This window comes from Suillus discolor (genome assembly GCF_016758755.1).
Source record: "Suillus discolor strain FC423 chromosome Unknown F5147scaffold_131, whole genome shotgun sequence".
NCBI classification, from domain to species: Eukaryota; Fungi; Basidiomycota; class Agaricomycetes; order Boletales; family Suillaceae; genus Suillus; species Suillus discolor.
Genome location: NW_024541378.1, coordinates 22,504 through 47,493, shown reverse-complemented (window position 1 = coordinate 47,493; position 24,990 = coordinate 22,504). Strand labels below are relative to the sequence as shown.

Here is a 24,990-nt window from a genome sequence, read left to right as displayed (position 1 = left end):
AACCTTGATACAGTATTGAAATTATGCACTAGTAAGGGCGTATACATTCAACTGTATATGCACGTGTGTAATTAATTACTCATCATGCTGGCAGCTGTTTTTATTGTATTTTACGCGAACCACATCACACTTTTTAATTGGACACCATGTGATCGCCTCTTCGACCTACTGGGTCTATATACGCGACCTTCCTATTTCAGTACGCACATTGCTTCGGATTTATTCCTGTTCGGTAATACACAGTTCGTTTGAAGGGGCTACACATCTGGAAACTCATGCCCGAGGCAGTACTTTTCCACGATCTTCTTGTTGTCTGTACTCTTCAGATGCTAAGCTGTGGTAAGCCATATCCATCATGATCACGCGGAGTGCTAGGTAAGCAGCAATTCATTGGCTTCGGGCTACCTGTGACGACCTGTTTAGATCGTCGGTGCATCTACATCAGAATATCACGGATCCATGATATTGAGGTCATATGCATTTCAACACGCGTGATCGCATCACAAGGTAGTTACTATGCCGTCCAAACGTTCAAGAAAGCAAAAACAGCCCGATTTACATAGTATCGGAACCTTGTGCTTACGGGACTCTATTTCTGGATGGCATACTAGTATATAAACAGGAGGCAGTCGTGCTGCTTGTGCTAGTATTCCAACACCAGGTCAACCTGTTCTAGTTGAGGCAAAGCTGTTATGGCGTTCATTGTCGCTGTCATCCTGTTTGCCACCGCTGTCCAGGCATTTCCGTCTCTCGGCGCGCGACAGGGTATTACTGCTCTGGCGACGTCTCAGATCGACCAATTCACTTCGTATACCTATTACGCTAGCGCAGGGTACTGCACAAACAAGCAGACGCTCGCATGGGATTGTGGCAGTGAGTGATCACAGGCACCTACTTGGACGTGTTGTTGTTCTCTGATGGCTGACGAATGATCTTCGAACAGCCAACTGCGATGCTAATCCGGGATTCAAACCGGTTGCCTCCGGTGGTAACGGTGACTCGGTTCAGTACTGTGAGTATCATTGAGCTAAGCGTTTTGTTGAGATGTTATTTCGATGACCGAAACAAACAGGGTTCGTCGGATATGACCCAAATTTGGATACGGTGATCGTCTCTCACCAGGGCACTAACCCCTCAAAAATGTGAGCCACCTTTTTCAGCTCCCTGAAAGTCTGTCTGTACTGATGTACGCTCGCCAGTCTGCCTCTCATCACGGATGGCGACTTCTTTTTGACCGCCCTAGATTCGACATTATTTCCGGGTATCAACTCAGATATTAAAGTTCACAGTGGCTTCAAAGGCGCTCAAGCCAGGTGTGTACATAGATCTGCATCATTGGCTGTACTAGCACTGAGTTCGTGATTCCACAAAGTACTGCCACTGATGTCCTTGCCGCCGTTGAATCCGCCATGTCCACCTACCGCACCACGTCGGTTACTATGGTCGGTCACTCTCTTGGTATGCTGTATTCTCGTGCTGTATTTGGCCTTGTATTTATTAAATATTCACAGGCGCTGCGATCACCCTACTTGATTCTGTATATCTTCCCCTCTGGCTTCCTGCGGGAACGACTTTCCGCACCATTGGTTATGGCCTTCCTCGTGTACGATACCCCCGGGGTCTCATTACCGCTCAGCTAATATATATAATTCTTCTCAAATAGGTTGGGAATCAAGCATTTGCCAATTATGTCGACGCAAATCTTCATCTCACGCACATCAATAATGAAGAGGACCCAATACCCATCTGCCCCGGTATGCTCTTAGGCTTTGTGCATCCTGCAGGCGAGGTGCACATCAAGGACTCCGGTGAATGGGCTTCTTGCCCCGGTGAGTTCATGCATCATATGGTCTGATAACGGAGTGCTAAATAATTGGTCATCAGGGCAAGACAACTCGAGCACTCAGTGCATTGTTGGTGATGTTCCCGAGATCTGGGACGGTACGTATTTGATAGTAGTACTGATTGTTTGTGTTGCTGATAGGCCGTACAGGTCACGAGTCTGACCACGATGGGCCATATAATGGTGTCGAGATGGGATGCTGAACTGGCACGACTTCACCTGAAGATACTTCCTTTGACTTTATGCATTACTTGCATTCTCGGTATTGTACTTTTATTTGGTGTCCGGAGTCCATTGGTTCATTGGAGTGCAATTTATATATCGGCACTGTACTCGATGCGATCCGATGCGCGGCCATGCGATTAGCAAATCGACCAAAATGAAATGAGTCAATTATGCGCCATGTCAAGGCCTGCGCATATGCATGAACAGCACACGACTGATTGTGCGGTCACCTGAATAGTACTGGATCAACCTAACGTTTGCTATTGTCCTCATTCGGGAGAGCACGAAGGCCCGTGGCTGTCTCACGGAAAAAGCAGGTGAGCCGTTCATTGATTTCCTCGTCAAAATCTTGATGATCTGGAGTGAAAGGCCCCTCGAGACGGCCTTCCTTATGCCCGGACACAGCCAATGTAGTAATGTACTGGTCAGAACAGAATATAAAATTAAAAATAGTGCTTTTATCACTAGCTATGCTGTGCAAGGGAAATATTGATCAACCAATCACCGTTGAACTTTGAATGTTGATTTGAACGTTCTCCGGAACCTTTAGTGGTTGAACGATGGAAATTGATAACTCATGATTTTCGAAAGGCACCGCCGTCCGGTTTGAAAAGAGGAGTTGTAAGCGTCGGTAATCAGTGTCGTAATCGAACCTAAGTGTTGAACGCGAACCGAATGAATTGAGCTCTCACGGGAAGGCAACGGACAAAAAGAGGGACGCACTCCAATATTGGGAAAGCCAAATCGTTCTCGCGTCGTCGCTGGAAATAGTAGTAGTTCATCTTTCTTTTCAATGGGACGAGGCTGCGTTCTTATCGGCAACTTCCCTAACGCCCAGCTCTTGGTGTCTAAGAACCTCGTTCTCTGGATTTAAGCGGAATGTGGTGTATGCGAACTCGCAAAGGGTCATGCAAGCGATGTGGTTTGTGGCACATCACATGGTGAGCAGTGACTCGAGGGGTGTTGGCGGCAAGACCACATGATAGTGGCGAGAGGAGAAGGAACACTCCACGAATACGCAAGTATGTCGATATTGAGGCTTGCCAAAACTGATGACCGTTGAAGTGGCCTCTGCCGACTGGTACTAGTTTCAAGTTTCAACTAATGTCGGTTCATTCATGACGAGACGGTGAGGGTCCAGGCGACGAACGTTCTAGCAATTACCAATGGTACTGGAGCAAATACTTCATTCTTATGTATTCAGCTTTCAATCATTAATAAGTAATATTAGATCCTCACAAGACTTAGCCTAGCAGTTATTTGACATCTCCCTCGCGACCTGAAGCTGAATTGCTTGGATATGACAAAGGAGGAGAAAGAGAGCACCATCCGCGTCGTTGCAGCTCGGAACAGGTGTGTTCGATTGTGCCGGAACCGAGCTGTATATGCGAGCGCTTGAGCAGCTGCTGACGCCGCTTTCCTCTACCGATCGAAGAGCTCGGCTTGCGGAGCAAGGTGACCTGATCCAATGAAACCATCGCGTTCACTCGAAGACATTACTATGTGGAGAACCGGAGGGAACGAGCAAGCTGTCAGGGATTTGGGATATGCGGGGAGCAGTACCAAACGAGATGAACGAGGATAGTGCGCTTTATGTCGTTTGAACAACAGTTATGTTGGTCACGTGGAATGGCAGGAGGGCACCAGACGGCGGGAGGGCGCAAGAAAGCGAGCGGCGGGTAGGATGAGACGGAAAGGATGTCGATGTCAACAAGCGAAGGGGATGCATTAGCATGAAAAGCAAAGGGTGCTACAATTGCAGCAATGATGCATCGATGGAGCGCTACAGCCAGTAAGTTACAGTATTTGATGCATCAATATGGCACGAACCTATGAGCTTGGGATGGTGAACCAGCGCCGGACGATAAAAATGATGAGTACAAGGAGGAATGAGACGAATCAGGGTCATGGGTGGGATCACTGGGATGGTGGACTAGCACAGGACAGTGAACCAGTGCCGGCCGTGGGACGATGAATGAGTGTACCAGTACCAGACGGTGGACGGCAAGCTTCTACGTCAGGGTTCCGGAGTCGGAGTCTAGGTCTTACGATTAGCTTCATGATCAGTACTAATAAATAAAGCACACTTACTAATACGTAGTAGTACCTACACATACCTTTGAATTAGACTCCTCGACATCTCCAGAAATCTGACGGCCGAATAGTATGTTGAATGTTCAGTACTGTTGTTGCGAAACTTACCTGTCAATGTTTCCATATCTGAATGGAATGGATGGTACCAGACTCAAGTATCAATGACAGGAGCACGAAGGTAGCTGTCCTGCAGTATCTGGGCATGATGAAGGACTAAGTGAGGATTAAAATTGTGCGGTAGGTCACGGTAGGACTTCAGTAGGTACTTACTACTACTGTAGAGATACGACACTAGGTTCGTCACGTGCAGCCCGTGACGATGTCACGCTTAGTCTTACAGGTTCGAATGTCCAGGTGACCTGTGACCTTACCCAAATAGATTCGCCTGCGGATCGTAGTGCTTCGCCGCTCGCAACGCCGTTTGCAACCATCTGACATGCTGCTTCGTGATTCAAGCAACTTGCTTCAGTCTGTCATGGATTCGCCTCGCATAGCGCTGACTGGTAACGAGTGGAATTGGAGACTCTGTGGTCTTAAAGCCTGCCAGTGTAAGGCCGGGGAGAATTTCAATCTCTCATTCGCGAGCCTCGCAAGTCGAGAGGCGTTGCAATATTTACGTGATGTTCAGAAGAATGATCCAGCTGGATGGACGAGGATTGCTACTGCTCAGTACAAGACTGTCAGCGTTGACCAGGCAACAAACTCCGAGTCAGAGAACGAGGCCACTGATACTACCGGAGCCGAATCCCCCTTCGACGATGCTAGCAAGCATGACCTCGATGCCAGTGACGTGCCAATGGATGCACTCCTTGATCATATGGCTTCCGGGGGTGAACACGTCCGTTCTGACTGCCGTATCGATGCAGATGGCGGACTTCTGTGTTCAAACCACTCCGAAGTCTATGATGTGGGTGACATTACTGCCAAAGATGTGGAGAGTGGCTCGAATAGTGTTCCGAAGGTTGATTACAGGCGTGGAAAGCGTAGACGCATCGCAAATTCGATGTATGATGATTTCTGGTCCCATTAGCGCATAACCTATGTTTTTTTTCCCATATGTCACAAATTAGCTTCGTCCCACCAAAAATTCATGTGACAGTCACACCAAATAGATTCGATTCGTTAAGGGCTGTGACCTGTGACGAACCTAGTATCGTATCTCTACAGTAGTATGATCACGTGCCTTAAGATCGGCCCTTGAATTGTCTACTACGCCGGCCGGCGCCGGGAGATGTTGATCCAAAATGACATCCATGATCCATCGTCAAATTATTCGTCGTATTCCCAGACACCCGTTCTGAGCGTCGCTTCGACCTCCACGTAACGCAGCTGGCAATTTGTTGGCCCAGTATGCAAAGTATTACGCTGGGAACCCACTGGGGTTGGAGGCAACATAGTGATGTGAGTCACCCTGAAAGGTCTTCTGTCTTTAGTGCGACAGTGTCCTCAGCTAGAAAGTATCGGCCTCGTTATGAACGCTATAACTACAGATATCACATCTCAGAGGCCTGGGGGTGGCGTTCGAAGGCCCAAAGTCACGAGTCTAAACGTAGGAGACTCGAGAGTCGGTGATCCGCTCGCAGTTGCTGCGTTTCTATCGAACGTTTTCCCACGTTTATTATCAGTTGACGCGTTTAATCGTTTGGGGGGCAGGCGGAGACCTATACCTGCTGCGAAGGAGCATGAAGAGAAGTGGAAAGAAGCGGAAAAGCTTTTACCTGCATTCTCCAAAGTTCGCGCCCAGGAGCACCCTCCTGTGGGACCAAGAAGGAAGGCCTTCTTTCTCGAGGAGCTGTATCTTGCTTGAAGAAATTTTTTGTGTAATAAATAAAGATTGCGGAGTATCTATGAAGTAAAGGTATGTAATACGTGACAGTAAGCAACTATGTTCTGACTGTGGCCACCAGTGACGAGCGCCTGTTCTTTAGCGCATGTACATGTGCACGCGTGTAACTGTTCCTTACACCTGGGACACGTTCGATGAACAGATACGTGAACGTATTTATTTCGAATATGTCCCCTAATTTGAGCAGTATCTATTGCGGACTCAGGCTCTTATTTGGTTCAGGTTTTAGCGTATGCACATATATGCACGTGTGTAATTAATTACTCATCCTCATGCTGGCAGCTGTTTTTATTGTATTTTTCGCGAACCACATCACACTTTTTGATTGGACGCCATGTGATCGCCTCTTCGACCTACTGGGTCTATATACGCGACCTTCCTATTTCAGTACGCACATTGCTTCGGATCTATTCCTGTTCGGTGATGCACAGCTCGTTTGAAGGGGCTGAACATCTGCAAACTCATGCTCGAGGCAGTACTTTTCCACGATCTTGTTGTTTTCTGTACTCTTCAGATGCTAAGCTGTGGTGAGCCATATGCATCATGATCACGGGGAGTGCCAGGTGAGCAGCAATTCGTTGGCTTCGGGCTACCTGTGACGACCTGTTTAGATCGTCGGTGCATCTACATCAGAATATCACGGATCCATGACATTGAGGTCATATGCGTTTCAACACGCGTGGTCGCATCACAAGGTAGTTACTATGCCGTCCAAACGTTCAAGAAAGCAAAACACCCCGATTTACTACGGGAGCCTTGTGCTTACGGGACTCTATTTCTGGATGGTATACTACTAGTATGTATATAAACACGAGGCGTGCTACTAGTGCTAGTATTCCAACACCAGGTCAACCTGTTCTAGTCGAGGCAAAGCTGCTATGGCGTCCATTGCCGCTGTCATCCTGTTTGCCACCGCTGTCCAGGCATTTCCATCTCTCAGCACGCGACAGAGTATTACTGCTCTGGCGACGTCTCAGATCGACCAATTCACTCCGTATACCTATTACGCTAGCGCAGGGTACTGCACAAACACGCAGACGCTCGCATGGGATTGTGGCAGTGAGTGATCACAAGCACCCACTGGAACGTGTTGCATTCTGATGACTCTGATGAATGATCTTCGAACAGCCAACTGTGATGCTAATCCGGGATTCAAACCGGTTGCGTCGGGAGGTAACGGTGACTCGGTTCAGTACTGTGAGCATTATTGAGTTAAGCGTTCTGTTGAGATGTGATCTCGATGGCCGAACCAAATAGGGTTCGTCGGATATGACCCAAATTTGGATACGGTGATCGTCTCTCACCAGGGCACTAACCCCTCAGAAATGTGAGCCACGTCTTCTAGCTCCCTGAAAGTCTGTACTGATGTACGCTCGCCAGTCTGCCTCTCATCACGGATGCCGACTTCTTTTTGACCGCCCTAGATTCGACATTGTTTCCGGGTATCAGCTCAGATATTGAAGTTCACAACGGCTTCCAAGACGCTCAGGCCAGGTGTGTACATAATTCTGCATGATGGGCTGTATTGACACTGAGCTTGTTATTCCACAAAGTACTGCCACTGATGTCCTTGCCGCCGTCGAATCCGCCATGTCCACCTACGACACCACGTCGGTCACTATGGTCGGTCACTCTCTTGGTATGCTGTATTTCTCGTGCTGGATTTGGCCTTATATTTATTAAATATTCACAGGCGCTGCGATCACACTACTTGATTCTGTATATCTTCCCCTCTGGCTTCCTGCGGGAACGACATTCACCACCATTGGTTATGGCCTTCCTCGTGTACGATACCCCCGGGTCTCATCGCCGCTCAGCTAATATATATAATTCTCTCCAAACAGGTTGGGAATCAAGCATTTGCTGACTATGTCGACGCAAATCTCCATCTCACGCACATCAATAATGAAGAAGACCCAATACCTATCTGCCCCGGTATGTTCTTAGGCTTTGTGCATCCTGCAGGCGAGGTACATATCGAGGATTCCGGTGAATGGGCTTCTTGCCCCGGTGAGTTCATGTATCATATGGTCTGATGAAGGAATGCTGAATAATTGGGCATTAGGTCAAGATAACCTGAGCACTCAGTGCATTGTTGGTGATGTCTCCGAGATCTGGGATGGTACGTATTTGATACCAGTACTGATTGATTGTGTTGCTGATAGGCCGTGCAGGTGACGAGTCTGACCACGATGGGCCATATAATGGTGTCGAGATGGGATGCTGAACTGGCACGACTTCACCTGAAGATACCCCCTTTGACTCTATGTATTACTTGCATTCTCGGTATTGTACTTTTATTTGGTGTCCGGAGTCCATTGGTTCATGGGAGTGCAATATATATATCGGCACTACATTCGATGCGATCCGACGCGCGACCATGCGGTTAGCAAATCGACCAGAATGAAATGAGCCAATTTCGCACCATGTCAAGGGTTTTCGGAAAGTGCCCATATGCATGAACACACGACTGACCGTGCGATAAATTAGGGAGTGCGAGTGCATTGGAAATCGTATGTTGGTCACCTCATTTTAATTTGAGCACGTGGGTTCCAATGAGAGGGGACATCCCCATGCCCTACATATATAGGGCTGCTCAATTCTAAGTTCGTGTTCACTTGGGAGAACTGGGTATACCAATTAAATTAAATTTTTTCAGTGCGCCTCCGTAAATTAGTCCCGACCCTAAGAAGGCTGGATGTGTCTGATCAACAACAGTTATCATATGGATATGTGATGTCATACGGGCATGCACAATATTCTGCTCCAGTAGGCAGTTACTAACCGAGGACCGGGTAGTGGAGCCTGCACACTCCACAGTTCTGAAACCAGTCCCAAGCTTATGGGCGGCTCGCAGGGAGTCGCCGACACGAGTCCCATAACGAGGGAAGAGACACGAGCTGATAGCGTACAGGTCGCTGCGGTTTCCTCCCCATTGATTCAAAGATCGTATTCTGTTCTAAGATTTGCGCTAAGCGGTCAAAAGTTGCACGACCAACACTGCCAGAGCACGGGCATGTTAAGAAGATCGAAAACGAAACACACTCACTGATGTTCATTACAAAGGTCCCGATAAGGCCCACTCGATGATATATTAAAGAATTAGTTGCACTTCCGAGTCCGACACAGGCCGTAGGGACCACCGGACATGGATACAATCAGTGAGAGAGTACAAAGGCCCGTGGCTGTCTCACGGAAAAAGCGGGTAAGCCGTTCATTGATTTCCTCGTGAAAATCTTGATGATCTGGAGTGAAAAGCCCCTCGAGACGGCCTTCCTTATGCCTGGACACAGCCAATGTAGTGATGTACTGGTCAGAACAGAATATAGAATTGAAATCTTGTTTTCATCACTGTGCAAGGAGAATATTGATCAACCAATCACCGTTGCGACTTTGAACGTTGAATGTTGATTTGAAGTTTGAACGTTCTCCAGAACTTTGAGTGACGCGTTGAACGATGGGAACTGATAACGCGTGATTTTCGAAAGGCACCGTCGTCCGGTTGAAAATGAGGAGTTGTAAGCGTCGGTAATTAGTGTCGTAATTGAACCCAAGTGAACGCGAACCGAATATTGAATTGAGCTCTCACTGGAAAGAAACGGACAAAAAAAATGAGGGACAAAGTTCCCCGACTCGCTTGAGTGGTGGAATGATCACGTGCCTTAAGAACTTTGAATTGTCTACTACGCCGGGAGATGTAACAATTGCAATATTCCTTGATCCAAAATGACATCCATCGTCAAATTATTCGTCATATCCCCAGACACCCGTTCTGAGCGTCGTTTCGACCTCCACGTGACGATCGAGCAGCTCAAGGTTGCGTAGTCTACCATAACACATCTTGCAGGACACTAAAGACAACCCCGCATATCATCGTGATTCGTGCACCACCCAATATCTAGGCGAAACTAGAGCTCATCACAGGCATCCCCGTTCAGAATCAGAAAATATCGTTGCACAATGGCGATGACGATTCTCAGGTCGTCGCGCAGCTGGATGATGATGCTAAGCCGCTTGGGTACTACGGTGTTCGGGATTTCCAGACGATGAAGGTATTTTCTGTTCGAATTTTCACAAAGCAGTCGTTCATGCATATGTTGGCGTCGTTTGTTGTAGGTCGTGGATACGAACCCTTCGACGTCGTTTACGGGTCAACTCTCCGATGTATCGCAAGTAGAGAAGTTCGAGCTCAGCGACGACGCATACGCACAACGAACTGGTGATCAATCAGTCATTCCTTATTATCCACTACTAGTTCTAATTCCCTTCATTTCAAAGACTCCGTGTTGGCTTACAAGCAAAGACATAAAGTAGGGCGCTTTGCGCCCCCTTCAACAGAACCTACTCCTGAACCTACGGTAAACATCCCCATCGGATCACGCTGCGAGGTAGAATCAACAGAACCGGGCTTGAATAAGCGTGGTGCAGTTCGGTTTTTTGGTCAGACTGAGTTTGCTGCTGGACTTTGGGTCGGTGTCGAGTATGATGAGCCAATAGGCAAGAATGATGGGTCGTAAGTTTGAACCCTCGTATTATTTGCTGACACTCATTTGGATATCTAGTCTCAAAGGGGTGCAGTATTTTACATGTCGTCCGAACTATGGAGTGTTCGTACGCCCTCCAAAAGTCACAGTCGGTGACTTCCCTGTGGAAGAGATCGATTTTGATGACGAAGAAATCTGATGGGGTGTTGACGTACTCGTTGTAATATATCCGCCCAGTATTCACAGTTGTTGCAGATCCATGATTAGGACCTTAAGGTGTATTGAAACCTTCACCCTACCCCAATGCCTCGGACCGGCCAGCCTTGGCAGCAAAACGCACTGTCCCCTGGTTCTCGGGACTCTATATTTAATCTAACAATACAGTTGCTTTTCACCGTAGCTAGTCGGTTATCACGTCCGTCCACTTTAATCAACGATACTGAGCTCCCTCAAGCGTGTCTTTGCAAATTCGTCCTTATAAGTGTTCCATATCCTGTATTGAACACAACTAAGCTCGACACGGACAATGAAGGGGGGATGGAATACCCACCTGGTCAATTCCTCGATATACAACCGTTGCACTCTTTCGATCTCCTCCAATGGTGGTTTTTCGCAGCGTTGAACATGAATCGGTCGGCCGACTATGCAGAAGTGAGACACCTGGCAAGCTATCAGGTTAGAAATAGCACTCACTGACTGACACAATCCGTCGTCGGTACGGCATCAGACCCAAGTTATCTGCAATGGAGATGATTCAAGGAAAGGTCACCAGTCGAGTAAGTTTGAAACTCACAATTCAGCATACCACGCCCATGAAAAAGCGGAAGCGTAAACCCAAACATGCTCTGGAATTTCTTTTGCAGAACATATATCGTGGTACCTTTCTCGTTCGGCATTTGATTATATATCTGACCAATAAACGTTGTCGACGATCCGGAGTAGCAAAAAAGTGCATCACTTACATCATTCTCGCCGAACGAGAACACAGGCACAAGGTCCGCCCTGAAGAAATGTTTCGATCACATTTTCTATCGAGCCTTGTATCAACTCACCCATGCTGGATCGCGACCTTGATAAAACCTAATCTACAATCCATTTGTCAGGCGCCAGTTTGTGATGGTCCGGTATCGGGGCTTACCTGCGCTTCAATGTTAGATCTGCCGTACCAGGTCTTGCGCTCAAGCTCTCAGCAGCGCCTCCGACTACAATAGTGATTGCCTGACCTGGGCCGCTGGAGAGAATGTTGGAGCAAGATTCTCGCGAGACACTGCTAATCCCAAGAGACATGATAACTTCGCGATATAAAGGAATGTGGAAGTTATTAGTGAGCGTGAGTAAGTGTGGCTTAATGCCTGGAAAAGCTTTGGAAAAGCCGGTGGCTGATAGAAGATATTTGAGACATTGATGTTGTGGGGAAAGTAAAACACTCGCCTTCTGTGGCGAAGGTTGCAAGCGCGCCCCTGGTGGGTTGGTTAGAAGTATGCAAGAATGCAGAAGAGAATAACATTTTACATTCCAATTATGCCTGTTTAAATCGCAAAATGAGTGATGCTTAGGACTAAAGGGGAACAAGACTACCATGAGGATGATACCCGAACACGTAGGGGCGATCGGCGGGTAGGTCGCACTCCTGTATTGAGCATCTGGTTGAATATTCCGGGCGCAAATTAGGTCAAATCACTGCCGTACCTTCAAGAGCCTAGATGGTGACGTAAACGGTTGCGTCTATAACACACCAAGAACCACACTTACGATGCGGGGTAATATTCTGCAAAATACTGCCAGATCTTCAGGGACCGGAACCACGGAGCGAGTCTGTTGCCGTATGCTGGGCTCTTGTCTATCCAGAAAATCCAGATGAGGTACATGACCAAGAACGGCCATAGCGCTGGTATGGAGCTTTGGTGTGTTCATCTCAGCGAGTAAACGGTATATCGGAGAATCGTAGCACGTACCAGAGCATTAGGAACGCAAAACAGGACGTAACTAACAACACCGACCACACGGCCACGACCATAGTCTGCAGTCTCCTCTTCCGCGGTATCTTGGTTGGCACAAAGCTGGATAGCACAAGAGGCGGAATTAAAGGCATAGAATGCCATAATACAATCAGTCAGTGACATAAACAAACTATCTGATACGCACTCGATGCTAGCATGAATTCGGGCAGCTACAGGACGCAATGGTGCACCGGTTAACTTCGTTAATCGCCCTCTAAGAGAAGATGCGGAAATAGTTCTTGAGAAGGTTGTCAGGTCATGGCCTTTGTCCATCCTGGCTAGTCCAATATTTATTGGACTCGGTGTTCAGCAGGCGACTGAATCTGCGTATAAGACTCTTGTTCTTCAGAATCAGTAGATGACGCGCGCAACTGCTTCCGTCAATCACGTGTCCGGGATTTACCCTTGCCGCTTATCAATTGGCTGGTAACATCGAACGGTCAGCCCATCGTATCGATCAAATAGACAGGCTCCATCCAACCACTCAGTACTCAGTACTCAGTCCCAATCCACTTTAGGCACCTGCTTGACGTTCAATATCCAATAGCAAGCTATTAGGTCAGAAAGTGGGGTTTCTAGGCTTGAACAACGTGAGTGGTCAGTAATATAATTACTTAATTGAATCAAAATAATTGGATGGTGGCCCGACCTCCATTCTAATGCACAATCTTGACGATGACCAGACACTGAACCTTGAAGCTGGAATAACCGTGCTCCAAGTATACCGAGGGGCCGTCGACTAGCCACTATTATGCGCATAGAGTGACATCGACTTCGCAGCCCGTGAGGGGCTCACTAGAAATCGAGTTCGTCCCGATCGCAGATTCGCTGTCTTCTGCGTCCATCACTTCATCTTATCATCTTCCTCATCTTCCTTACCCACCTCTTCCATCTCTCCCTCCTCGTCATCTGCAACACCCAGCCAGATGAACGCAGCTGCAATCGCCAGTTCCCATTCTGGAAGCACAGAACGTCACTCTTGTGTTCCGACCTTATAATCTTGTGGTCTCTGCTCCTCCACCTTCTATCGATGCTGCTCACTCGAGCGCGGATAATGTGGTAACGACGACGATTACTACGACGGTTGTCTATACCGCTACTGCAACTCCGTCTTCATATTCATCATCCGCTGCTGGAAGCCCTATGGCCGATATTGCTGCGCTTACCATGACATCTTCATCATGCTCGTCAATGTCAGTAGCATGCAGTTCGACATCGACATCGACATCGACTTTGACACCCTCTCCTGCTGTCCACGCTGCTGCTGCAGCTTCAAGCACGGGGTCGTCTTCTTTGCAAGCAACTTCTACGGGCTCCGCTACCATCCAAGCTGCATCGTCATCGATACCACCCTCTCCCCCTGTCCATGCTGCCATTATCGCCTCAAGTCTAGGGTCATCATCTTCTCAGGCAACCTCCCCGGACTCGGCGACTAGCACCCAAGCTACATCACCACCATCGATACCGCCCTCCCCATCTGTTCACGCTGCCATCGTCGCTTCAAGCCCGGGGCTGTCGCCGTCTCAGTCAACCCCCACGGGCTCGTTGAGCACCATTCAAGTAACATCATCATCGATGGGGCCCTCTCCATCTGTCCACGCTGCTATCATCGCTTCAAACCCAGTATCGTCATCTTCTGAAGCAATCTCCATGGGCTCGGCGACTACCAGTCAAGCGGCATCGACTTCGCAGCCCGTGAGGGGCTCACTAGAAATCGAGTTCGTCCCGATTGCAGATCCACCGTCTTCTACGTCCATCACTTCATCTTCCCTGCCATCATCTTCCTCATCTTCCTCACCCACCTCTTCCATCTCTCCCTCCTCGTCATCTGCAACACCCAGCCAGATGAACGCAGCTGCAATCGGAAGCCTTGTTCATCTGCCCTAACCGCAACTCGATCAGAAAGGTCTCTCGTAACGCACAAGCAAGTAAAATTCGTGGATGACAAACACCTGACTGTAGTACATGTTATCACAGTCTGTGCCTAAAAACTACATATAACACCAATGACGTCTGTAAACTTTGTATTTACGAGCCGGAAACACTTTAAGAGAAGGAATGAGAGCAATATATTCCGCTGCCTGCTTGTCGAATTTTGAGGTCCCCGCACCAAAGTGCAGGACCTCCAGAGGACACTTTGACCGTGCTAAAAATGCTTTAAACTCCTCGTGAGGCCACTCAAGCTGTATCCCTTCATTGGCAATAAAATTGCGCAAGTTGAGGAGTGACAGGGCATCAAGCATGTAGGGGAGTGATGCGAGCGATTCAGAAGAACTAATATGCAAGAGTTGAAGCTTCTCGTGCGTACATAGCTTTACCGGTAAGGGGGGTTCAGGGTGCATGTCCATTATGAAAATCTTGACTGAGGAGAGGTTGGGAGCCTGCTGCAGCAATACGACGAGTACATTTTTTTGGCAAACACAGATATCAACATCTGTGAGGTGGGTCCATCTGAAATTCTTGAAGGGATCGAAGTCGGCCGAGTAGAATGATGGTTCACTACTGACTCTGAGACTGCGCAGGGTGAATGAGTGGTTCAAGATAGATCGTGCAATAGTACTCCTCTCCAATTGAGAGTAGTTGGTCAGCCCATCTATGGTAAGCACCTGAAGTGCTGGGAGGTCGTTTAACAGAAGTTCATGGGTGGCGGCGCAGCAAACGATACGAAGAGACGAAATTTGATTCGTGTAATGTTGAAGAAGGCCGATCAAGGGATTTGAAAAACACATGACTTCCAACGACAGGGGAAGTCCTTGCGATCGCTTGAGCCATGTGTCATAGCAGAAGGATTCCTTCTTCCTGTGCCTGCAGCGGGAGCTCCTAAACCCACCAAACAGTCTGCACCATAAACCTGGCGTTCCCACAGCAACTTCCCGCCATCTTCTGCATATCCTGGGCAACAGCATAGGAGATCGTAGCTTTTATGGGCGCAAATAGAATGGTGGAAGTGTGTGCATGAAAATTTCGGATAAGAGTTCGGCTGGTAAGCTAATGGCAGCCGGTCCAGGTTCCTTGTGTAAGTTCATGGGTTGAATGGACATGGTTACCTACAACTAGACACTCACGATGTTTTGTTTGTTCGCCGGCGCTTTCTGACCCAACTTAGTGAGACGAGCGATGTGGCAAAGAAGTGACGCTATGGATGAATGGTGAACCATTATCGTCTGCATATCCAGGTCAACAGTATGGGAGATTGTAGCTTTGATGGTTGCAATAACCTATCAAATGACGGGAGTGTGCTCCATGCGCACAATAGTGGCTAGTCGACGGCCCCTCTGTATAATGGGAGCACAAGCTTCAAGGTTCAGTGTCTGGTCATCATCACTGAGATGACGCATTAGAATAGAGGTCGGGCCACCATCCAATTATTTTGATGCAATTAATCACTCACGTTGTTCAAGCCTAGAAACCCCACTTTATGACCTAATAGCTTGCCATTGAAGCAGCGGGACGCTCTCTGCTACTTAATACATGGCTCGAGTGATCGTCATGGCAGTGTACCTGACCAGAAGTTCAAATTCCGCTCATTGTGAACTTAATACACCCCTATTTGCGGTTCAACATCAACTTTCAACAATGGTTAACCATTCATCCATAGCGTCACTTCTTTGCCACATCGCTCGTCTCACTAAGTTGGGTCAGAAAGCGCCGGCGAACAAACAAAACATCGTGAGTGTCTAGTTGTAGGTAACCGTGTCTCATTAATTAATCATTGTCCGACGCAGTCACAACCAATCGTATGTCTATTTTGATATATCTGATAGCGTAGTATTGACGGTAATTAGAACAAGGAACCTAGACCGGCTGCCTCTTGCTTACCAGCTGAACTCTTGTCCGAAATTTTCATGCGCACACTTCCACCATTTGATGAATTATTCCCCCCATCAAAACTACGATCTCCTATGCTATTGACAAGGATATGCAGAAGATGGCGGGAAGTCGCTGTCGGCACGCCAGGTTTATGGTGCAGACTGTTTGGTAGGTTTATGAGCTCCCACTGCAGGCACAGGAAGAAAGAATCCTTCTGCTACGACACATGGCTCAAGCGATCGCAAGGACTTCCCCTGTCGTTGGAAGTCATGTGTTTTCCAAATCCCTTGATCGGCCTTCTTCAGCATTACACGAATCAAATTTCGTCTCTTCGTATCGTTTGCTGCGCTGCCACACATGACCTTCTGTTAAACGACCTCCCAGCACTTCAGGTGCTTACCCTAGATGGGCAGATCAACTACTCTCAATCGAAGAGGAGTACTGTTGCACGATCTATCTTGAACCACTCATTCACCCTGCGCAGTCTCACAGTCACTGGTAATGAACCATCATTCTACTCGGCCGACTTCGATCCCTTCAAGAATTCCAGATGGACCCACCTCACAGATGTTAATATCTGTGTTCGTCAAAAAAATGTACTCGTCGCATTGCTGCAGCAGGCTCCCAACCTCTCCTCAGTCAAGATTTTCATAATAGACATACACCCTGAACCCCCCTTACCGGTAAAGCTATGTAAGCACGAGAAGCTTCAACTCTTGCACATTCGTTCTTTTGAACCGTTCTTATCACTCCCCTACATGTTTAATGCCCTGTCACTCCCCAACTTGCGCAATTTTATTGCCAATGAAGGGATGCAGCCTGAGTGGCCTCACGAGGAGTTTAAAGCATTTTTAGCACGGTCAAAGTGTCCTCTGGAGGTCCTGCACTTTGGTAGTGGAATGACGGAAACCCCAAGATTCGACGAGCAGGCAGCGGAATACATTGCTCTCATTCCTTCTCTTAAAGTGTTCCCGCCTCGTAAATGCATAAGATAGACCTCGTGCAAATATTTTAGCAGATGTCTTTGGTATTATATTCAGTAGTTTTCAGATTTTACTTGCTTGTGCGTTAAGAAAGGCCTTTCTGATCGAGTTGCGGTTAGAGCAGATGAACAAGGCTTCGCACAAACAGTCCCATTATTCCTCATACGCGTACTGACGTCACATCGTGCTAGCCCACCCAACTACAGCCTTAGGTTTCTGCACGACGAGACAAATGCAAGTATTCTTACGAGTTCCAAACTGTATTTGCTCTCTTGGATAGCGACAATGTAATTCATACAGCAATCTATCCATTGCATCGATATCACTACAGTCTAGATATTATTTATCTAAGTGAGCTCCCCATATAAGGTACCCACCTATTTTGTGGCTGCCGGCGCAACTGTTGTGCTAACAGAAGAACTGCTCGTGTTAGGAGTGCTCGCAGTCGAAACGCCAGAATGGGAATTGGCGATTGCTGAAGCGATTGCAGCTGCGTTCATCTGGCTGGGTGTTGCAGATGACGAGGAGGGAGAGATGGAAGAGGTGGGTGAGGAAGATGAGGAAGATGATGGCGGGGAAGATGAAGTGATGGACGTAGAAGACGGTGGATCTGCAATCGGGACGAACTCGATTTCTAGTGAGCCCCTCACGGGCTGCAAAGTCGATGCCGCTTGACTGGTAGTCGCCGAGCCCATGGAGATTGCTTCAGAAGATGACGATACTGGGTTTGAAGCGATGATAGCAGCGTGGACAGATGGAGAGGGCCCCATCGATGATGATGTTACTTGAATGGTGCTCAACGAGCCCGTGGGGGTTGATTGAGATGGCGACAGCCCCGGGCTTGAAGCGACGACAGCAGCGTGAACAGATGGAGAGGGCGGTATCGATGGTGGTGATGTAGCTTGGGTGCTAGTCGCCGAGTCCGGGGAGGTTGCCTGAGAAGATGATGACCCTGGACTTGAGGCGATAATGGCAGCATGGACAGAGGGAGAGGGCGGTATCGATGACGATGCAGCTTGGATGGTAGCGGAGGCCGTAGAAGTTGCTTGCAAAGAAGACGACCCCGTACTTGAAGCTGCTGCAGCAGCGTGGACAGCAGGAGAGGGTGTCAAAGTCGATGTCGATGTCGAACTACATGCTACTGACATTGACGAGGATGATGAAGATGTCATGGTAAGCGCAGCAATATCGGCCATAGGGCTTCCAGCAGCGGATGATGAATATGAAGACGGAGTTGCAGTAGCGGTATAGACAACCGTCGTAGTAATCGTCGTCGTTACCACATTGTCCGCGCTCGAGTCAGCAGCATCGGTAGAAGGTGGAGGAGCAGAGGCCACAAGATTAGAAGGTCGGAACACAAGAGTGACATTCTGTGCTTCCGGTGTAGACGAGGAAGTGGTGGGCTGAGGCGCAGACGTGGAGCTGGTGGTACTAGACCCGGTAGATGTCATCGTGTTGGAACCAGTGGTGGAAGAAGTCGTAGTATCCCGCTCAACAAACATCGCATGCGAGGAAGTGCTGCCGTCGCTGTTCGTCCACAACGGCTTGATGACACCAGTAGAGGGATCGTACTCGAATATCTGACTCTTGTGTGGATCCGCGGCCAATATAGTGTAGTCGACGATAGGCGCTACGCCGTTGGCATATGAGTAATCCAGGTTTTTGACGTCATTTTCGGGTTGCGACGGACGGCACATCTCCATTATCATTGGTTCAGGCCCAGATGGATTCGGGTCAAAAGTCGCGCAGTAGAGCGAGTCGAAGATATCGGTTTGAACCATGACATGCTTCGTCGCGTTTGCTATGAAGGTATTTCAGTTCGTAAATAAATAAAAATGCAGCGAAAAAATACCAGAGTCGTTAAATGAGCCATCATTAGCGTCGACCAAGTAGAACTGGGTCCCGTTGGTGCTTGACGCATTGAGAGGGAAGGAACCACTACTAGCGTAACTGCTAGTCGAGTTGGTCGACGTAGTATTAGTGGAGTTATACGTCGAAGAATCGAGGGCAAGAGATGCGAGGTGCTGGCCTTGATCTCCGCTCTGGAGGTGTGATTATAAGAACACAGAAGTGGGGGAAGAAATGCTCCATACCACAATATCAATGATTCCGGAAACAGGACAGGAAGTATCGCGACGGCCCAGCCTTCGTTTTGAAGAGCACATGGAGGCTGCTCCCCTGGAGACTAGATAGTTATTTCCACCTGTACCATGGACGAGAGCAGACGAGCGGCGAGAAAGAGGAGTAGGACGACGTGAGGGTGCATCACGCAGCGAGAAAGGTGGATGAACATCGTCACCGTGAACATGAGAAAAGCCAAGATTCAGATTTCCCGCCAGCGGGTTCGATGGGTCGGAATTGGAAAACCTGAAGAACCTCTGCAATATGGGTAGGTATCAGAAGACGTCAGTCAAAGACAAGCTAACTTACCGAGCTAGGAGTATCGATGATTGACTTTCCTTTGTCCTCAGAGTGTTTGTGGGGAACATGTCCAGTAGTCAGCCTCGGAAGTGAAAAGATAGTGCGGTGTTTATCAGCCTCATACGCAGTAGCAACCCGGTTGCCACTGGGATGGCTTGCAATATATGCAGCGTCGGCAGGGGGTGGAAGCACGATAGCGATGATCGTACAGATGCTTGTGAAAGCAACAAACTGAGATGTAAAGCGCATGACAAAAATCGTACAAGGAGAGGATGCGGTCCGGCGCAGAGTTAAGAGAAACAAGAATGATAGATAAATCTGAGGAATACGATGCCTGTCGCAAGCCTGTCGTGCAACAAATCACCAGGATCTGTGTGGTAGGAGAATGAGATGGAAAACCTAAATATTTTGAAAACATCGAGACTTTATAGCCTGCAGGAAAAGGATGCATGTGAGACACCCAACGTCACCCACCACGCAGGAAGCGCGTATGCCAAACCAGTCTGAATTGAAATCGACAGGCTTTAGCAACGGGAACCGTCAGTCGTGTTTACTACGCGGACACGTCTGGAACCATTTCATGTATTCTGAATGATCGGGACTTCCATAAACTGTTCATATAATGAATACCGTCAGTTTCAAGTTGAAATGAAGCGACGTACATGTCGCAGAACTACACATTAACTCATATTTGCGGCATGCCTAACACATAGGATTATGGCTGAGCTGTACATGCATGTGTAATGTCATACCCAGACGCCTTATTTTGGCAGGGAGGGAAGTGGAAGTTAACAAGGCCATCTGGTAGTGACACGTCCCCTTCCAAATTCTCTGCCTAGCGTCCAAATCTTATGGTGTGGGGGCGACTAGATGCGGTGACATTGCAGCCTCGACGATATGCAAGACATGAAAGAGGTACATATAGATCTAGATGTGTGCAGAACAATCATGATGTCTTCAATTTGTTGAATTCGAAGGCGGTTCTGGGTTCCGAGAGAATCTGGAATTAACTTCAATAGCAACTCCGACATCAGCAAAGGAAAGTCATTAGGGTTACTATTTAGGACGATAGATGATCCAATAGCGACCACGATGAGCACAGCGAGGCTGAAGCGCAAGCTCGGTGACCTAGGAATTGATACGTCCAGCAGAAAGGCAAACGAGAACTTCTGCCTTGTGCGTAAACTTTCTCTCATCCCCACAGCTTGCCAACTCTCCGTGACCACCACAGATCGGCACCCCGCTGCCCCCACTCGAAAAGTCAAAAGACACAGGCGAGTTCGTACCGTTATGGAAGCAAGAGGTGAGCTCTTTTAGGCGTTGTCTTGTTCCAAACTAGAGATATCTTCCAGGTGAGGGATGAGAAGGGCCGGAGAAGGTTGCATGGTGCCTTTACTGGCGGTTTCTCTGCTGGGTACTTTAATACAGTGGGCTCTAAAGAAGGTATGTCCCCCGAGAGAAAATAATACGCCCCATGTCATCTAGCATTCTACTACAGGATGGACACCGTCAACATTCATATCCTCTCGGTCCGATAGGGCCACGAACAAGAACCGCCCTTCCCGCCCAGAAGACTTCATGGACGAAGAAGATCTCACGGGAATGCGTGATGACCAAAAGCTTGTCGATGAGCATGAGCAGATGGATTTACTGGGAAGCACACAAGACGAGATAAGCAAACGTGGTGTGGGTACCGACGACAAAGAGTGTGTATTATTGAACCGCTTTATATGATGCATCGCTTACTAGACCCACCTCACCAAGCGCAATCACACTCGCACTCGAGCAGTCTCTCCTCCCAGCACCAAAGGACTCTGTAGGCGCTCGAATTCTGAAGAAGATGGGCTGGCGCATTGGCCAGGGTGTTGGCCCACGGATAACATGGCGTCAGCGTGAAATAGCATTTGGCCGTAACCCAGACGTACCTTCCGACGACATAGACGAGGAAGCGAAGAAACACTTATACGCCCCTCGAGACACACCGCTCATCATCGTTGAGAGGAAGGATAACTTTCATGGCTTGGGCTATGACCCTGGACTAGGGTTGCATGCGAGTCTTGGCGTTGCACCTGAGGCTTCCAAACAATCCAGTGGCCCACGCTTAGCTGGCGCGTATTATGTCTGCTGCTACTGCTATGTGCAATTTTCTGACTCTGACCCGTGGCGACAGGTGGTTTTGGCCTCGGCGCACTGAATGATGCAGACGACGATGACTTAGATGTTTATGATCACTCTCAGATTCATGGTAGGAATCATCATGCATACGATGCGAATGATGTGCACAATGAGGAGCATGTTCTTATGAGTGCGCGATCGCAAGGCGCACGGGATTTGGGAAAGACAGCACAACCCCAAGTAAGTCACCACCCAAGGGAAGTGAGACATTACGGTTCAACTTATGAATTCTAGAGACCTTCTACCGGGAAATTAGTGTTTCGTGATGGGAAACCGCCTTTGAACGGGTTCATCATATCTGAGAAACCCGTGGCGGAGGACCTTTGGTCAGTAGCATTTTTACGTGTATGTTGCTTATGGTGGGATATTCACAATTACCAGCTTCCCAATACCCGACGTGCCAAAAGATTGGACGCCAAACCCCAAACGCGTTTGGGAGATGGAGAAAGCCAATTCAAAAGATAAAGAGAACGCATCTATACCTCCTCCATCGCAAACTCAGTCACACGCCCAGTGGAAAAAGGGCATCTCTGCGAACCAGGTTTGACAAAATTCATCTCCTGCAGAACTCACGTGCTTACATGCTATGGACAGCGGGGAGCAGCACTCGGGGAGACACCCCTCCCTTCTGCACCCAGATCCATCTTCGAGTACATCTCCAAGAAAGACCAAGAACGCATTAAGAACATTGCTGCAAGCCGCTTCGCCCCCACTTCCACATCGGATGATCCCTCGCCAGGTCCCTCACTCCCCATGCCTCCCACGATCACACATACCGAGCCCCACGTCGCCCAAGCTGCTCTCCACGGGTTTCAGCCCTTCACGACCGATCCCACTAAGCAGGCGAGGTACACTGCCTATCTCCGTGCACACGCAAATCCTGGCTCAGGCGTAATTCCACCCGCACAGAAGCCCGAGCAGTCAGCCGAAGAGTTCGCAAAAGAGATAAACGATTATGCAAAGTCAGCTGCGTTATTCCGCCCCGTTTCTGGAGCCATGGCTGGGCGGTTTACAAGTGCTGCTGTTCTGGATCTCGGGCCAAAGATCATTGAGGGCCTGCACACGCCTGCTGCACAGCCAGAAGAGGGGGCGGACAATATGGATGTGGCGGAGGAGAAGCCGAAGGAGGAAGTCAAGGAAGAAGCTCCGAAGGTGCATGCTGCTCGACTGGGGATGTATGGTGTTATGACGCGCGAGGTGTGTACGTGGCAGCCTGCGCGGCTGCTGTGCAAGCGCTTTGGCGTCAAGGAACCGGATCTGGATGTCCCTGTCGATACCTCTGGGCCGTCAGCACCTGAGACTGCGGCGCCTGAGTTCACGGGCGCGGCGCCAGCAGACGAATTCGCGGGTGCAAGCGCGGGAGTGACGCAAGTAGAGGGTAGGGGTTCTGGGAGTAGCAAGCGCGATGTTGCGAATATTGGCATGGGGGAAGATGATGGGCAGGGGGATGATGTGCTCACGTATGAACGTCCCGGGATGGATATTTTTAAAGCAATTTTTGCGAGTGATGATGAGGAGAGTGACGAGGAGAAGGATCGCATAGATGATGTCGATGAGGTGGACGAGCCCCCTGCCGTTTCTGCGCCAGCTGGGCCATCTAAACCAGGTCCAGATGTCAAGCCACCACCATCGAATGGTATCGTGGAAGATGTTGATCTGGCTACGTTCAAGCCTACCTTCATACCCCGGGGATCCAAACCGAAAGACACGGAGAAGAAGGAAAAGAAAAAGAAAAAACAGAAGAGCTCCAAGGGTGGCATTCTTGTTTCCTTTGATGTAGAAGAGGATGGCGGGGACTCATCGCTCACAGCCGCGCGTCAAAAACACCGAGATCGGGATAGTGAGAGGCCGAGGAAGAAGAAACGGAAGGATCGAGAGGGGGGTGGGGGTGAGGATATGTGGGTTGAAAAGCCTGCGCCAGACATCGTGAAGGCCCTGCCCGTCAATCTGTCCCTTGATAGTGAGGACAGTCAGGTTAGTGGACAGGGAAGCGGACCTCCTCGTGTTCGTAAGAGGGCAATCGATTTTATGTAACGCTATATGCCGCTACTAGGTTATTTGCACTATATACAGGTTTAAAGTTAGCGTTAATTTTGGTAGGTTCTCGTGACCATTTTATCAGGCACTGTGACTATCATGAACGTGCGGGTAACAACGCAAGCGTGAGGATTTGACGTTTTTATTGTGTTTTCCTGTCCCGAATGCAAGTCCTTCTCGCACCTCTTTTTGACTACGGCAATAGGACACACTGACTTACTTATGACCATCCAGATCCCACGGGTGCGTGCTGTCTACAAGTATTCGCTGCCTCGGAGTCGTCGCTTTGCAAAGTCAGCAGGTGTCGTTGTGAGATCAACAAAGTTGGTATGAGATGCTGCAGGCATTTAATGATCAGATTGTAGACACTTTGTGACGGAAGAGATCATTATCAGCTTCAAACCAGTGACCACGCTATCTTCCTGATTCCTGCCAGTGAATCTTCGAACGTTTCGACCTGTGCAACAAACAACATGCAGAGCCAGAAAATTGACCCAAAAGTCGATTTCTTCTCATTCTCTGACATGATTGGCGTACTGCAGAACATCGTAAGACCTTGGTTTCATGGGCACTTGTGTCTGAACGTAACAATAATTACTAACATTGATAGGTTCCGAGCAGCTCCTACGAACCATCATGATCAAGCCCTTCACGCACGCCAAACGTCAATCCTTGCGCGTCGCTCACTACCTCGGGAGCACAATAAATTCAGCTGGCCTGTTTGTTGCTCTATCTTGAGGCTCGCTACATACAGCCATTGCAAAAATCCACCTTGTTCGACTCTCTGTCATCCCCCAATTTACTTCAGCTTGAAGCTCGCTATGTATGGCCTCATGTGGAAGCGACCACATTCCTGGCATGGTCAAATTGTCCCCTGGAGAATTAGTTTTTGGCACTGGAGTAATGATGACAGATGAACAACGAGCAATATGCATTGCCTGTATTCCTTCCCTCGAAGTATTCGTGGATCCCATGTGTTATGGTCGCGATTACTACATGTGATGATATTGGGCCACAGGGACTTATAATCACTTTGCGCAACTACCACCTTGTAACAATGTAAGCTATCTCT

The 24,990-nt window shown here is 48.6% G+C and overlaps 10 protein-coding genes across 10 annotated transcripts; 7 read left to right on the top strand and 3 right to left on the bottom strand.

Annotated features, from left to right (window-relative positions):
* The first annotated feature begins 606 nt into the window (after window positions 1–606).
* On the top strand, window positions 607–2,330 carry F5147DRAFT_66377 (Alpha/Beta hydrolase protein). The gene is made up of 9 exons (XM_041434927.1): window positions 607–873; window positions 944–1,012; window positions 1,073–1,142; window positions 1,200–1,313; window positions 1,373–1,458; window positions 1,512–1,603; window positions 1,664–1,829; window positions 1,885–1,941; window positions 1,994–2,330. Exons 1-9 carry the CDS (start codon window positions 693–695, stop codon window positions 2,044–2,046), a joined length of 888 nt encoding a protein of 295 aa, XP_041285240.1. The 5' UTR covers window positions 607–692; the 3' UTR covers window positions 2,047–2,330.
* A 3,182-nt stretch (window positions 2,331–5,512) lies between these two features.
* Window positions 5,513–5,969, top strand: F5147DRAFT_658939 (uncharacterized protein; the record flags this gene model as incomplete). The annotated part of the gene is made up of 2 exons (XM_041434521.1): window positions 5,513–5,563; window positions 5,604–5,969. The coding sequence occupies 2 exons, from the start codon at window positions 5,513–5,515 to the stop codon at window positions 5,967–5,969; spliced, it is 417 nt and encodes a 138-aa protein (XP_041285239.1).
* Window positions 5,970–6,886: 917 nt separating this feature from the next.
* Window positions 6,887–8,235, top strand: F5147DRAFT_588070 (Alpha/Beta hydrolase protein; the record flags this gene model as incomplete). Its single annotated transcript, XM_041432057.1, has 9 exons — window positions 6,887–7,067; window positions 7,137–7,205; window positions 7,266–7,335; window positions 7,389–7,502; window positions 7,562–7,647; window positions 7,702–7,793; window positions 7,853–8,018; window positions 8,074–8,130; window positions 8,183–8,235. The coding sequence occupies 9 exons, from the start codon at window positions 6,887–6,889 to the stop codon at window positions 8,233–8,235; spliced, it is 888 nt and encodes a 295-aa protein (XP_041285238.1).
* A 1,469-nt stretch (window positions 8,236–9,704) lies between these two features.
* F5147DRAFT_727729 (CAP Gly-rich domain-containing protein) lies at window positions 9,705–10,861 on the top strand (the record flags this gene model as incomplete). The annotated part of the gene is made up of 6 exons (XM_041439280.1): window positions 9,705–9,824; window positions 9,911–10,060; window positions 10,125–10,227; window positions 10,287–10,521; window positions 10,571–10,652; window positions 10,707–10,861. Coding segments are annotated over exons 1-6 (696 nt in total), but the record flags the coding sequence as incomplete, so codon positions are not given.
* On the bottom strand, window positions 10,805–12,839 carry F5147DRAFT_66176 (diacylglycerol acyltransferase-domain-containing protein). The gene is made up of 14 exons (XM_041434727.1): window positions 12,638–12,839; window positions 12,448–12,552; window positions 12,245–12,391; window positions 12,182–12,191; window positions 12,071–12,122; window positions 12,005–12,017; window positions 11,924–11,952; window positions 11,631–11,871; window positions 11,545–11,577; window positions 11,455–11,494; window positions 11,286–11,400; window positions 11,186–11,230; window positions 11,043–11,133; window positions 10,805–10,985 (listed from the first exon to the last, which is right to left on the bottom strand). Exons 1-14 carry the CDS (start codon window positions 12,763–12,765, stop codon window positions 10,919–10,921), a joined length of 1,116 nt encoding a protein of 371 aa, XP_041285236.1. The 5' UTR covers window positions 12,766–12,839; the 3' UTR covers window positions 10,805–10,918.
* Window positions 12,840–13,380: 541 nt separating this feature from the next.
* Window positions 13,381–14,850, top strand: F5147DRAFT_66139 (uncharacterized protein). The gene has a single exon (XM_041434709.1). It carries the CDS (start codon window positions 13,636–13,638, stop codon window positions 14,377–14,379), a length of 744 nt encoding a protein of 247 aa, XP_041285235.1. The 5' UTR covers window positions 13,381–13,635; the 3' UTR covers window positions 14,380–14,850.
* On the bottom strand, window positions 14,484–15,398 carry F5147DRAFT_781290 (uncharacterized protein; the record flags this gene model as incomplete). Its single annotated transcript, XM_041442613.1, has 1 exon — window positions 14,484–15,398. One exon carries the CDS (start codon window positions 15,396–15,398, stop codon window positions 14,484–14,486), a length of 915 nt encoding a protein of 304 aa, XP_041285234.1.
* Window positions 15,399–16,068: 670 nt separating this feature from the next.
* On the top strand, window positions 16,069–17,297 carry F5147DRAFT_781289 (uncharacterized protein; the record flags this gene model as incomplete). The annotated part of the gene is made up of 3 exons (XM_041442612.1): window positions 16,069–16,161; window positions 16,218–16,229; window positions 16,278–17,297. 3 exons carry the CDS (start codon window positions 16,069–16,071, stop codon window positions 17,295–17,297), a joined length of 1,125 nt encoding a protein of 374 aa, XP_041285233.1.
* A 365-nt stretch (window positions 17,298–17,662) lies between these two features.
* Window positions 17,663–19,955, bottom strand: F5147DRAFT_841414 (uncharacterized protein; the record flags this gene model as incomplete). Its single annotated transcript, XM_041444376.1, has 4 exons — window positions 17,663–19,086; window positions 19,138–19,327; window positions 19,379–19,663; window positions 19,716–19,955. The coding sequence occupies 4 exons, from the start codon at window positions 19,953–19,955 to the stop codon at window positions 17,663–17,665; spliced, it is 2,139 nt and encodes a 712-aa protein (XP_041285232.1).
* A 462-nt stretch (window positions 19,956–20,417) lies between these two features.
* Window positions 20,418–24,007, top strand: F5147DRAFT_727717 (uncharacterized protein). The gene is made up of 9 exons (XM_041439279.1): window positions 20,418–20,882; window positions 20,938–21,009; window positions 21,059–21,149; window positions 21,205–21,412; window positions 21,471–21,814; window positions 21,877–22,061; window positions 22,116–22,207; window positions 22,263–22,422; window positions 22,476–24,007. Exons 1-9 carry the CDS (start codon window positions 20,799–20,801, stop codon window positions 23,913–23,915), a joined length of 2,676 nt encoding a protein of 891 aa, XP_041285231.1. The 5' UTR covers window positions 20,418–20,798; the 3' UTR covers window positions 23,916–24,007.
* Window positions 24,008–24,990: the final 983 nt, after the last annotated feature.

Bases quoted from the DNA above. Each gene is read 5' to 3' on its own strand.
- F5147DRAFT_66377 (XM_041434927.1), top strand. From the start codon at position 693: ATGGCGTTCATTGTCGCTGTCATCCTGTTTGCCACCGCTGTCCAGGCA. The intron at 1,143-1,199 runs GTGAGCCACCTT...TACGCTCGCCAG, and splicing joins GGCACTAACCCCTCAAAAAT to TCTGCCTCTCATCACGGATG. The intron at 1,942-1,993 runs GTACGTATTTGA...TAGGCCGTACAG, and splicing joins TGTTCCCGAGATCTGGGACG to GTCACGAGTCTGACCACGAT.
- F5147DRAFT_66176 (XM_041434727.1), bottom strand. From the start codon at position 12,765: ATGGACAAAGGCCATGACCTGACAACCTTCTCAAGAACTATTTCCGCA. The intron at 11,872-11,923 runs GCGAGTGTTTTA...ATCTTCTATCAG, and splicing joins TGCAACCTTCGCCACAGAAG to CCACCGGCTTTTCCAAAGCT. The intron at 11,495-11,544 runs GTGAGTTGATAC...ACATTTCTTCAG, and splicing joins AAGGTCGCGATCCAGCATGG to GGCGGACCTTGTGCCTGTGT.
- F5147DRAFT_66139 (XM_041434709.1), top strand. From the start codon at position 13,636: ATGGCCGATATTGCTGCGCTTACCATGACATCTTCATCATGCTCGTCA.
- F5147DRAFT_727717 (XM_041439279.1), top strand. From the start codon at position 20,799: ATGAGCACAGCGAGGCTGAAGCGCAAGCTCGGTGACCTAGGAATTGAT. The intron at 21,010-21,058 runs GTGAGCTCTTTT...GATATCTTCCAG, and splicing joins TACCGTTATGGAAGCAAGAG to GTGAGGGATGAGAAGGGCCG. The intron at 21,150-21,204 runs GTATGTCCCCCG...ATTCTACTACAG, and splicing joins TACAGTGGGCTCTAAAGAAG to GATGGACACCGTCAACATTC.